At 44.2% G+C, this 13,799-nt stretch overlaps 1 protein-coding gene across 1 annotated transcript in view; it reads right to left on the bottom strand.

The window, feature by feature from the left end:
- The window catches only part of Asap (ArfGAP domain of ASAP), a 156,387-nt gene that overhangs the window by 56,809 nt on the left and 85,779 nt on the right, over nt 1-13,799 (bottom strand). The window contains exons 21-23 of the mRNA XM_050170315.2: nt 8,095-8,211; nt 7,655-7,784; nt 6,001-6,234 (exon numbers count right to left, since the gene is read on the bottom strand). Coding sequence (XP_050026272.1) covers nt 6,001-6,234; nt 7,655-7,784; nt 8,095-8,211 — 481 coding nt within the window. The remainder of the gene's footprint in view (nt 1-6,000; nt 6,235-7,654; nt 7,785-8,094; nt 8,212-13,799) is intronic.

The following is a 13,799-nucleotide window of genomic DNA, read 5'->3' on the forward strand; positions in this document are numbered from 1 at the left end:
TTCTTGTGGGAAGACTTCGTTGTCACCATCTTGAACTTTGGTGCCATTCCGGGATAGCGCCCCCCCTCCCCCCCCCACACTTTGGCAGTAATTTAGACTTGCTTAAGGGGGGGGGGGTGCGCTTGCTCGTAATTTTTACGGTAAACAAACCGTGGCTATGGCGGCCACTTCTTTGCCACACATTGGTGACACCAGAAGACCGAACCCAGCCATGCCAGCGTCAGCACACCGACTCTCCCAAGGCAAGTCGTGATGTGTCCTCACGCAGTCCGGCAGACGTCCCGAGATTGTAGGGTGTCCAGGGATTCTATATCAACATGCCGGATGTCTGATTCATCCAGCTGGACAGCCACTTCCTTCTAAACAAGGTTACAGGCTCTGCCTGTGTTCCAGGCTCCGGTTGCCAGCCCCTGGCCCTGACTGCTACAAGGACTTGCGGACAGCTATCCTTGCTCACTACGCTACCTCGAGCACTCGGTCGCAACTCTTGCCATCTGAACCATTGCATCATTCCGCATCTTGTGATCCCACATAGCCTGCATCCACTCGTGCCAATCATCAGTATGTGCCGGTCCCAGGATCAAACCTCTATTCAGTCCATGAGCCTCCTCCCCAGCTCAAAGGCAGCGACACAACGACTCTCTCCAAGGAATTTAGTGGGCCAAATGCAAGTGCTTTCAGCTACTCTATGGCCCGCCGCTCTCCTTCCTTGGATATTCCTGCAAGCTGTCTGCTTTCCATTGGAGGGCACCTCACTCATCACCGATTCAGAGGCTGTTCCACTGGCTCAACTAGGCACAAATTTCACTCTTGATGGCATGGTGACGCTCCAAGCACAACCTTCGCGATGCCTTTAGCGACCACCGCAACCCTGATGCTATCGGCATTCGAGCTTCCATGGCAAGCAGCAGCAGGCGAGCCTTCCTATGTTCTATGCTCACACCTTTCGCGGATGCATGGCCTACAGAAATTTTGCAGGAGCAGCTCTGCCATCTGGTTTCTTCAGCTCACGAATCACTTGTGCTTTCTCCACGCAAGTCCTGAGCTGCCAGACGGTTTTAGGAGCTCCGACTTCTACAGGCAAGAGCATCCATGAGAATCTACGGCAGGTCGAAATTACGCACTTTGGTATCACTGTGGCTGCACCTCACTCAAAACATATGCTGCTGGTGGTGCCTGGTACATCTCTCTCGGATTGCGTGAACCCGACACTACTGACGACAACATGATCTGCACACTTTACCTGGACTTTACCATTACAATTTATTTCAATCGCGCTTTGCACTAGAAGAAGGCACTGTAGCAGCATGACTATCACCTCTAAAGCAGGTGAAGAACAAGATGGGCTCATGTGTGGGTAGCGCAAGAATAGAAGATGCTAGCACACTCGACCTGAGCGTCCGCGGTGTCGGCTGCTCCGGAGATCGTGCTGCACAATGGCTGGATGGCCTAAATAAACCGTGGCCACAGTGGCTACCACTTCGCCCCACCTCCCACAAATTGGTGACCCAGACAACCGAGCCCAGCCATGCCAGTGTCAACCCACAAGATCACGAATTGTAATAAAAAAAAAAAAAACTGTGCTATAGCCTCTTAGCAACTTAAAGGAGCCCTGAAACAAGTAGAGAAATGCATTTGAAGGTAAAATAGGCTATTTCAGAAATATTCTGCTGCAAGAAGTACTTCAATGTACTTAGTAGAAGCGAAGTTATTGGCAATATACACCTTTTTTGTGGTGCTTCTGCTCCTTCTTCAATACCTTGCACTGAGATGGCTATGGTGAAGTGGGGTGTGCCCACAACACTCTGCCTTCTGAAGGTTACCACGGTGCACAGTTCAAATTTAATTTTGGGTGTTAACGTAGATGCCACTACTACTGATTTTGGCACCTATGATGTGCCAAACGTAAGCCAAACACAGTTGTCCTCAGTGAGTCGAAGTGCCCTTAGCCAGTGGACTCTTCACAGCACCCCGCGGCAGGCACGCTATCTATGCTACATAGCACACCACAGCTACATGCAACTATAGTGCATATGCACAGCGTTAGTTTTGTGCACGACAAGGATAGAGTGTGTGCTCGCGCCCATATGCTCGTCTGACCATGCTACATGCTGCAGACTGGCTTTGTCCTCACCAGCTGGACCAACAGATAAGTAACCACACCCAGCTTGCGCATTTTGAAGAGCTATCAGTAAGTCTGTGAAGGCGTCCAACCAGGAGCGGCCAGGAGCGAGCGCATGCTGGCAAGCATGCGTGTGGTCTGGCCTTAAGTTTCGCGGGGTTTCAGCTTGTAGAGCATTCAAAAGTAGTCGAAATTAGTGAGACCCGACGACTATGACAGCGATAAGCAGGGTGGCCAATGTTTAATTGCTAAGCGGGTGGCCGCGGCCGCGCGTCAGCAGATGATAGCCGGCTTCTTCTGGAAGTACATAGTTATTATTGAAATTGGAAAGCATATTTTCACTTATTTTAGCTTGTTTATTAAACTTCGTCAATAGATATTGTGAGGATGCATGACTGTCACGTGTTCCCTGATATGTTGTTTTCCCCACATGTCTCACGTCTCCTGTAATCAGGCTTCTCCGCATTGCTTAGTGTCGCCGGCGGTCGGTCTGGTTGCAGCACATCACGAGAAATGGTGCAGGGGTGGCACTGCTAGCACCACCTAATGGCAGGGCGCAGCAGGGAGTAGGCTCTTCCTGTGTGGCTTGGGGGTCCGCAAGCGGTGCAGACATTCCGCACGTGTGCCAATCCATGCTTCTGCGAAACCGTCTCGCAAGGCTTACACCGGAATGGACAAACACGATCATTTGAACACGCCACCGTTTGCGTGACAGTAAGTGCAAATGACCAGGCATTAGTGTCCAGCATGGGGCAAACATATTTGCTTGCTATCCAGTCGCAGTGACTAGATTTGCCGCGTGCCCATCAGCATGTTCTGTGTGTTGTGAGCCGGCTAGCAAGCATTAGTATATTAAAGACACAATAAATGCCCTTGTGATTTTTTGCACTACTGTGTTGTCGTTCCTTTGTCCTAAGAGTACGGATGAGACCCCACGATATACACAGTAACAGTAGGAAGAAGTGCACTGATCTAAACACCTTTCTTAATTGACATCAGCTGTTGGCCAATGGCAGCCATGCATGGGAATGCGCTTTATTACAAAATAAAGCAAGCAGAAAAGAGTGAGGAGCAGGCTTCAGTTGAAAAGAGAGCATTTGAGCGACAGGTGACTTCGCGTTTCACTTGCAAGCACCATGCGCCGTACACAAGTGCAAAACTTTGCTGAGATGTTCACAGCAGCACATGCTATTTGCACACTATGTCTTTTCATTAAGCCCAAGGGGTGGTTCAGAACTTCTTTAAATGAGTAGTTGCAAACAAGCTTTCAAAGAATGAATGACGGCTGTATGACCAGTTTTCCAAAAAGGTTAAATGGTAACTGGCTGCCAAAGAAATATCAGTTTACAGAAAGAAAATGTCCCTTAGACTCATGTAAAACGATCCATGCAAGGAAAACACCACATGTTGCAGCATAAAAAAATCTTGCTGTATGGCCAGACTGCCGAAAACACTAAAGGTCAGACAAGGAAATATCACGAGTTATCATGAAACCTAAAACAAAGCTTGCATAACTTATGTTATTACTGCATTACTTCAAAAATATTTGTCATTATTTCACCTCTGATAAATTACAATACTTTGTTTAGCAGCAGGAGAACATTAACCAGGGGGGTTTTTCTCATTGGGTAAGCATTTCTATGCTTACCCAACAAGAAAAACCTTCCGTCCATCTATCCCGCAAGGCGATCACTTTCAAGACAGAGCCCGCAACAGCGAGCAACTTTACCTTCGTGCTGACTGTCGCTTCCACGTGAATGAAGTAGTGAGAACACAGCGCTCACAAAGCTCTCAGCACATGCTGCACCTTGCCCCTTGTGCAGATCGCTTTCAAGGTATGGGCCTGCACGTCTCTCTTCAACCCGAAGCGGCGAGAACTCAGCATGTGAAGCTATGTGCAGTTGGCACTCTCTCTTTCCACATTGCAGATCACTTTCAAGATATTATCCGCACACCCATGACATACACCGCCGCCACCAGAGTGCTGTGTACTGTTGATCACGCTTCACAATGGTTAGACACAGATCGATAAGGTGCTAAAGAGTGATACCAGCGCATAATGATCAGAACATCATCAGCACACCTGGTGCTTCCACATGCAGTAGTTTGCATTAATTCACTTTGCACCGACGTCCGCAGCAGTTCGTGTATCTCACAATGATGTCATTTATACTGGTAGGATCCAAGTTTCATAACACTGATAATGACACCGGGCTGTGTGGAGATGAGCAAGTGGCACAATGCTTACATTTAAGGCAGAAAGCTGGGCTAGTTGGTGGTTATGCATATAAGGGGACATTGCACTAGAGCGTAAAAAAAAGGACACGGACAGGAACAGGGAAAAAGACACACCGAATGCTAGACATTAACTGGCTTTTTTCTCTGAGGGACACAAATATATATGCAATAAGACGCATACTACATGATCAATCCCTGAAGCGCATGCGCAATGGCGCCTTATTGTGCAAGAATTTTATTTCTTTTGCCGTCAAAGATACGTTAGGCTTGCTGACGCAGGCCTGTTTTTTCCAGATGAATAAGGAAGGCCTCCAGTATTTCACGCCCTCTCTAATTTGTGCTAGAAGTAATCACTTGAGTCTTATCTCACAGCGTTTGCAATGTGCCGCCAAGTGCCCAGATCCCAATGGTGCCTCGACAAGCAGCTTATGCTTTATTAGACGAATGTCTAATGCGGAATTTGCCACATCGGCCAAACTGGCCGGTGTATCAACGTCCATCTATAATGGAGCACAAGCTGCTTGTCGAGGCACCATCGGGATCTGGGCACTTGGCGGCACATTGCAAACGCTGTGAGAATGGATGCATGTCGGTCTTTCATTCAAGTGATTACTTCTAGCACAGATCAGAGAGGGCGTGAAATACTGGAGGCCTCCCTTATTCATCGGGAAAAACAGGGCTGCGTCAGCAAACCTAACATATCTTTGACGGCAAAAGAAATAAAATTCTTGCACAATAATGTGCCATCATGCATGCGCTTCAGAGATTGATCATGTAGCATGCGTCTTTTTGATATATATTTGTGTCCTGAGAATAAAGCCAGTTGATGTCTAGCGTTCAGTGTGTCTTTTTTCCTGTTCCTGTCCGTGTCCTTTTTTAAGCACTAGTGCAATGTCCCCTTATACAATGCTTACGTGTACTTAGACAACTCTCAGAGGAGTTTCTGTGTGAATTTTTTCTGAAGTGTCTACCTATTGGACTATCCATTTTGTCTACTACTGAAGAGCTGATTGGCTGGGCTGTGGTACATGTGAGAGGGTGACAGGCATCCTCGGCCTGTCTCTATCGTACAGCTCCAGCCAGTCAGTGAGATCTGGAATGGACAGTCCACGAGGTGGAGACTTGCGGAATACCCCTCCAGACTTTCACATTCGCTTGTTGAGAAATATTTGGTTAAAAAATACAGAGTAGTTCCTTTTTGAATAGTTAGTGTGTGTAATATTCAATTCATATTCAAAACTGCGAAGATTGCCCCCCACGCTTACTTCCCACTGATGACTATGGTGAGGTGAACTCTGCCACTTTGTTTCGGTTGGACGCTAGCTTCACTTCTGCTCTTTTGCATTGTACATTTGCGGCCCTCCGCACTTGGCGAACTTTGAGGGCCATTCAACTTGACAGATTTGCAGCCAAATTTGTCATGTTTAATGAGAGCTTGATGCCACTAAATATTGCATACGCTTGCCGGGAGTGTAGGGCAAGTTCAAATTATATGGCTTTCCAAATGAACAAGGGTCTAATAATTGAGATCTTACTGTACTGGTTGCTTTGTTTTGCACACTAGGTGCAAGCTCAACTTGCCTTGAATGAAAGTGGTCAAACGAGAGTACAGCCACAGCAGTGCAGTGAGAAGCACTCACTTGACCCAAGAGTGGAGGGGTTCGATGAGCTGACTTGATCAAAGGAGGAATCAACTGAAGAGCTGGAGGCAAGGTCCACAGAAGGGTTTCGCTTGTGCACCAGACCAAGGGCACTCTGAGAGAAACATGGGTCGGAGGGAGTGCGCGAATGACTAGACGACTGCAGGCTTGTCGAGGGTGGTGGCAGCGGGGCTGCACGTTTCTTCATGGAGCCATGTGCATTGAGACCTGGAACTACCAACCAGAATTACTGGCTAAATAAGATTAAAGCAAGTTTGCCATCAAAAATTGCATGTTCTTTACTCTGACAAGTGTTGGATAGTTATCTCGTGCAATGATAGATGGAAGGAGCTAGTCAGAAGATTAGCAGTAAGAAAATAAATGTTCTTCACCATATTGTCTGCTATGGCACTTCATGCTTTTTAAGCTGAGAAGACACCTTGCGCAGCAAGATCTGCATAACTTGTTGTTTCCAGTGAATAAATGAGAACTAGATAAGCCTCCAAAGGGCAGGGATAGACAGGATGAGTGGTTCAGGTGTGCATTTAATGAACTTGCCTGCACAGGAAGTGCCAGCACTGTAGCAGACAAACTGATAGAGACAACTCCTGCCACATTCCTTGTGGGTATGGAGCGCATCTGTGGTGCTACCATTTCGATTCACATGCTCACTGTTTGGCTACACTGTAGATCCACGCCTTGTGCATCCACCAGCACAGCTGTAGCCTTAAGTCACCATGCACACACTGCTTACTAGACAGCAATGGCAGGTCCGTGTTTTAGTACAAAGTAGGCAGACACTACAAGGCAATTAAATTGACAGTAGTCAAGCTGAACTGGGAGAATGATGCTCGAAATCACAAATGCACCATTGGTGCTGTGAACAGAGCATTCTGTAAACAAGAAAACAACTTACATAAGCTTCAAACTGAAGTGACACCATTACTTAAAACGCAGCTAAATACAAAGCTAAGGACAACCCACATACAAGAAAGGAAAAGAACACAGTCAACTAACAACTTCTGTTTGCCAGAGGAGAAACCAATTAATATATACAGTATTTAAAAAAAAAGTGCATGCAAGAAAAATTCGGTCACTCCAAACCAAGAAGCACAGATTATGCACATCTCATAGCCAACCCTTCAGAAGTGCAGGTGAAGTGACATTTCACTGATGCACTCTGTTTCCAACTCCACGCCCCAAGATAGAGCCAAACATGCCATTCTGCTACCACTCTTACCAGGAATCTTGCTCCAAAATTAATGTTTGACGAACTTGCCAAACAACAGATTCTTTTGAATAAGTAAACGGAACCACCTGCTGTCCCAAGACGGAGCCAAATGTGCCATTCTGGTTATTTAGCATACCTGATTAATTCAAGCAGGCTAGGGGACTATTTGTCTTCACACCGTTTCAAAGGGGATGCCAATAAATCATCATCATTATTATCACCATGCTGTCACTTTTACCAGGAATTTCGTTTCAAGATTAATGTTAGACCAGCTTGTCAAAAAACAGATTATTTTAAATATGTACACACAATCACCTGCTGCTAAGAAACATCCCCATGGCAATTCTTTGTCAAAACCTGGCTAACTGAGCTCAATGCAAGCAAACAGCCAAAGCAAAGCATATTGATGGAGTAGCCACTTACTGACTGGCTTGCGATTCTGAGGCGGAGGGGGTGGTGGCCTAGGACAAGGCTGAGGACTTGCAGATTCCGGGCGTGTCGACTCGTTGCTGATAACGCTCGAAGGCCGGGACCTTTTCCAGTCTGATGTGAGCTGGAGAACAATACACTTTCATGTCCCCCACACCATACATTACTCGTGCTTCAGCTACCCAGTGTGGGCAGCTTGTTTAGTCTAATCAGAAGTAGTATTTGCTCGCACACAGTGTTACTGGTATATGTGGCAATATAAAAGCTAATTGAAATTGGAAACAATGCTCTATGCCTGAGAGATGGTAAAAGTGGCTTTTAAGTGTATGCTCCATCTATATAATATATGCAGCCTACAGCACGTATTATTACAAATCTACATCCTTGTACTACTTATTTCAGGCTCTCACAGCTTTTCAAACAAAAAAACTTACGCGATCTTCTGGATAGTCATCATCGCTGAAGTCTGTTGACCCATCATCTTGCGTCAGACCCCAGTCAATGCTGACATTCTCGAAAAGCGTTTTCTTGTTCTGCAGTGCATGCTCAATCTGCACAGCAAAATGCAATACAGCATTGGTGCCACATACTATATTGATAAAAAAAAAAGTTTTAGTAATCCAGTCAGGCAACTTGGAAATACTGCCTACTCCTGATAATTCATACCATGATTGATAAAAATTTCAGTTAATACATACATCTAAAATTATTTGTGAATCTGACATGCTTAAATGGATTCTTAATATGCAGCTTTCAATTATTTCTTTTTGCTTCCCATGGGAGGCAGGAGGACAACGCAGTAGCGCTGCTGAGTACGAAATCAGAGAGAGAGTAAACAACCATGGTCGTAGAGGTTGTTTGGTTATGGTGGGTGGAAGCAATTCCAAATCATGGTGGCCGATGTGGGCAAAATGCAAGAGCGCTCCTCATGTGCCGTTCATTGCCTTCTGTGCCCCAAGTGATCGGAGTTTTCTCCACTACTGCATCTCACAACCCATCACTGTGCAGTTTTGAAACATTAATGCCCACAGTATAATTTTTTTAATAGGCAACAGGTGGATAAGGCAGCCAAATGTGCCTGCATTTCATTGTCCAGGCAGGCACCACTATGTATGCACGCAGTGGCTTTGGCCTAAGTGTGTGCATGTGAATATTGTATGTTCATATAATCTTTTCATTAACATACTGCAATGCTTTTATTCACCTGAGAAGCTATCTCGTGCCCTGCACTTTAAAATGTGGCAAGCTCTACCACCATACAACCAAGTCCTGTGAGAGAGCATTCCCTTCAATGGTAGAAAATGCAGGTCTGTGAACAGCAAGAGTGCAGCTCTATGGAAATTAAGGGAAATGGCAATGACAACACAAATGCCAGGATGATATGTGCATCTGTTTCCTTGGTGCAGCAGCTTGCCATTCTCTTAAACCTTTCAGCGGAGTTACAGCTATGTGCACCTAAGCGAACCCAGCATACAGGCAGGTGATACTGCTTCAGCACACATCACAGTAACAAATCGTCATTTGTGCTGTGTTAAGCCTAAATATGGCTACATTACATATAGTTAATTCACATTATCATCATGATGTTCTTTTTTTATATTCATGTCCTTCCTTGCATACTCATCAAAATAAGGTTGTTCAGATCAGTTCGTGTTTGCCTGTGCGCAAGTGACACCATGCTTGTTAATTAGTGAGCAAATGTTTACTGCAATCCCCGCAGCCAGTAAAACTACGAACCTTCATTTAGTTGTCTAATACTTTGTTATCTCAATCAACACTTCGCCTTTTTTTTACTCCTACCAGAAAAAATCCATAATGGCTACCAAAATTTTAGCCGCCATCCGGATCTTGCTCCATTTCTAGGACACAACGCGCACGTGCAATGTCACAAATTTACAACAAATATGGAGGCTGTGAACAACAAGTTGTGACTCGTCGCCCTGCTTTTGTGTGATTTTAAAGCGAAGCTTTCTTTATGACGACCGACAGGTTTTGATGCTGCATTGGTTGGACTGTGCGGAGAGCAGTCTGCTGATAGCATCATCCCACTGTGAGCGCCACAATCAGCCACACCAGCAGAGTGGACTTGAAAGCTTCGCAGGCTTTGCTTTCTGCCGCGGATGTGAAGATATCGTTGACACAGCATGAAATCATATGCTTGGTCGCCGCATCTAAAATTCAACTAAATGACTGGTTTTATTTGTTTTTGTTTTTTTGTCATTGTAAGGAGTTTTCTCCGATTGCCTCATAATTTGGAAATTTTGTCAAAAGAGCCTCCCTGACGGCTCTGTGTGGTTGGGTGCTTTCGGCGTGGACTTATGTATGTATGCAAATGCACTTATGTATGCAAATGCGGAATTTCACTGGACGACGACGTGCTGTGGGACCGTAACAGCAATGACGATGGCAGCACTAGTGAGGACGAGTAGTCCAGCGACCATGCCAGCTACGAATAAATTTTCGTTATGGAATGCGCCCACGGGTTTGCTCTTCTTTCTTTTCTCCCCTGTCACACGCGATATGGGGGGGTCGACTTGCATTTGAGTCGACTTACAATCGTGTAAATACGGTAACCAAATTTCAGTAAAATGTTGATATTACTGATTTCATCATATCGAGGTTTAACTATATTTGATCATGACACATCAGTCACCACACCATCATAGAGCCAATGTGTGGCCTCTCCAGCAGGTGCACTGAAAGTGGGCCGCTGCCCCCACACGTAACAAGTGCGGCAACACTAAGCACTTGCTCACTTTCTCCACAACATGCTGAAAGTATGCATGGGACACCAATGGCATGAATCGCCACACATCAGCCTCTACTACAAATCTCGTTGCCACAGCTATGTCTTAGGCTGAGCTTGGGTTGATGTAGGCAGGGCAGTGATGTGGCCCCTGCTTGAATGTTTTACTGCAGAACTTTGCATGCATATTCCTTCTTGTCTCCAAAGTCACAGCAAGTACAGAAGCGAAATCAAAAGATGAGCATCTAGCTAAGAATCATCACATAATAGAACAGGAAGATGTAGAAGAGAACAAACAAATTTACACTCTCAACTGAATTTTCATGTTCAAGGGTGGTAAAGCTCTTCACAGAGAAGGTAACCAGCTCAAAAGAGAATTCACTGAAGTTTTCCACAACTGATCAACACATGCATCAGCACACCTATAGTAAAGTGAATTTGACTATCTTAGTAAATCTTGTAAGGGAGAAGCTAGATTGACTACAGTGCTTTCCTTCTGCTGCTAATCATCTTGTATTTCTTGCTAGTCACGTCTAGCCTAATTCCCATATAAGTGGTGACTTGTACATAATGAGTTGCATGTGCTCAGTTACTTGTAATAAATTATTTCTGGTAGTTTTCTAATTGATTGATTACTTTTTTTCTACTCAGTAATGTTCACTGTGTTTCAATTAATTTTTTAAGTAACCAATTACATGCAACCAGTACCTTCAGTGACACGACAAGTTGTAACATGTGACGGAGCTTTACAAGCTTCAATTTGGCGAGAACTATACTAAACTGCCTGCTGTTGGCCTCCCTTACAATTCCTTAGCCGAAGTGTAAATGGCTAATGAATGAAATGCACCGGCAAGAGACCCAGCAGATGTTGGCTGATGAATTGAACAACCACTGCTATAGCTCGATAGCATTGGCCACTTGGGGTGTTCGTGCCAGGAAATGACCTACAATTTATTTTTCAGCTCGGCCCTATCAGGAGCGCTTCCTCCGAACCCCAGCAACGATGAAGCACTGCACTTCATGGAGGACACAGACAGAAGCATCGAGGCATTGAGTAATCGTAATTTTGTACACCACAGTGTGTTTGGTGTTACACCGCCACCCTTCCCTTCAAGGTGCACACAGAACGATTTATTTTATGCGTTCGTTTCAGACGTCACGAAGTAATTATTCGTGTCTGTTACCGTGCACCTCAATCTTGTTCGACATTCTGTGTTTCTTTATATAATGCTTTGAATAACATTCTCGTACGATACCCAAATTCTCCCCTTCTAGTTTTAGGTGACTTTTTTTTCCCCAGATATTTTGTGGGATAGTAGCCATGACTTTATTAGAACACATACTAATGGAAGCTCTTATTTTGTTAATCTGTCATAATTTCAATTTAACCCAATTAGTATAAAAACCTACGCGAGTTACTACTACCTCATCAAACGTGCTAGATCTAGTCCTTACATCAATCCCAGATGTGTTTTCAGCATTTACATATTTGCTTAGGCTAAGCGACCATTGTATCCTTCACTTTCTTGGCAACTTTCCTTTCAAGCGAGCGCCACAGCACAGCAAAATCATAAGAGATTATGCTAGAGCGAATAGCACCGCTATTGACATCGAAATGCAATCTTTTTGCAAATCGTTCCTGCATTTCTACACGTATAATAGTGTAGAAGAGAACTGGGCAATTTATAAAACAAGAATGCTTTCCTTTATGGAGAAATATGTGCTTGTGTGTAAAATTCATTCCAAGTTTCGCTCTCCTTGGTTCACTCCACTGCTCAGCCGTCTACGAAACAAGAAAAAAAGAATTTACGGAAAAGCAGTATCAAGTGATAACACTGAGCGCTGGGCAGCTTATCAAAATTGCGTCTCTGATTACAAGCGTGAACCTGAAGTGGCCAAGTGCAAGTTTTTTTCAAGCACTCTTCCTTCGCTGCTTTGAAATAAACTGCGGCAATTTTGAGAAGTGGTTAGCGGTAAACCGAAACAAGATATCCAACTATCTGATGAAACGGGGAACATCATACCATCTGATATGTGCTCTGTTGGCCTGCATAACATATTTAAATGTTCGTTTTCTGATGAACAGTCCTTTTCATCACCTATATTTAATAGCCCCTTGTTTCCCACGATGGATCATATAATCATTCATTGGGTTGGAATAACAAAACTCATAGAGAACCTAAGGGTATCTGCACCTGGCCCTGATGAAATAACTGCTCAGTTTTTGATATGCACTGTAACCCACTCATCTATTATTTTATCTAAACTTTTCAAGCAGTCTTTAGAATGCAGTGTGCGGCCAAATGACTGGAAAGCGGGGAAGGTGGTGCCTATTCCAAAACAAGGTAACCCTTCATGCGCTATCAACTACAGACCCATCTCGTTAACCAGCATTCCCGGGAAACTTCTGGAACACATCATTTTCTATAATCTCATGCTTTTCCTTGAATCTAACAACTTTTTTAGTAAATATCAGCAAGGTTTCCGAAAAAGCTTCCATGTGAGACACAACTAGCCATGTTTATTAATTACCTGTTCTCATCTCCAGACCGAGGTTCTTCCATTGATTGTATCTTTTTAGACTCTGAAAAAGCTTTTGACAGAGTATGCCATCGTCTCCTTCTGAAATTAAGCAGACTTAACATTGACCCTTGTTTACTTAAGTGGATTGAATACTTTCTTGACAAACGAACTCAATTCGTATCCGCTAACAATTTCGTTTCACCAACCTGTTTTGTAACTTTCGTTGTGCCACAAGGCTCAGTCCTAGGGCATCTCTTATTTCTTATTTACTTTAACGATCTGCCGGAGAAATTGACGTCTAACACCCATCTTTATGCTGATGACTTGTGTTATTTATTGTGAAATAACTAACCCAGATGATTCCTTTTTTACTTCAATCTGACCTTAACACCATTTCTTCGTGGTGTAACCAGTGGTTAATGAAATTAAATGTCGACAAATGTAAAATGATAAAATTTTCTCGCGGTAGTGCTGTTTCTACATCCTCATACAAAATTAACAACTCTACTCTGTCCTCTGTCACTTCCTATAAACATTTAGGTGTTCACATTACTAACAATCTGTCATGGCAAACTCACATTGAATACGTGACAAACTCTGCCAATCGAACACTAGGTTTTTTTTACGTCGCAATTTTTCTCGCGCGCCATTTGGGATCCATCTACAGCACAGCTAACATACTTACTTCAGCCATTCAGAACTGCTCTGCACGTTTCATTGTATCTAATTATTCCCTCAGTGCCAGTGTATCCGCCATCAAAACTAGGCTTCATCTGCCAGACCTATCTTCAAGCAGGAAACTCGCCCGGTTATCACTCTTTCATAAAATATACTATACTAACCCAGAATTAAAAAATGACCTTTGTTGAA

The sequence above is a fragment of the Dermacentor andersoni genome, chromosome 6 (genome assembly GCF_023375885.2).
Source record: "Dermacentor andersoni chromosome 6, qqDerAnde1_hic_scaffold, whole genome shotgun sequence".
Taxonomy (NCBI): domain Eukaryota; kingdom Metazoa; phylum Arthropoda; class Arachnida; order Ixodida; family Ixodidae; genus Dermacentor; species Dermacentor andersoni.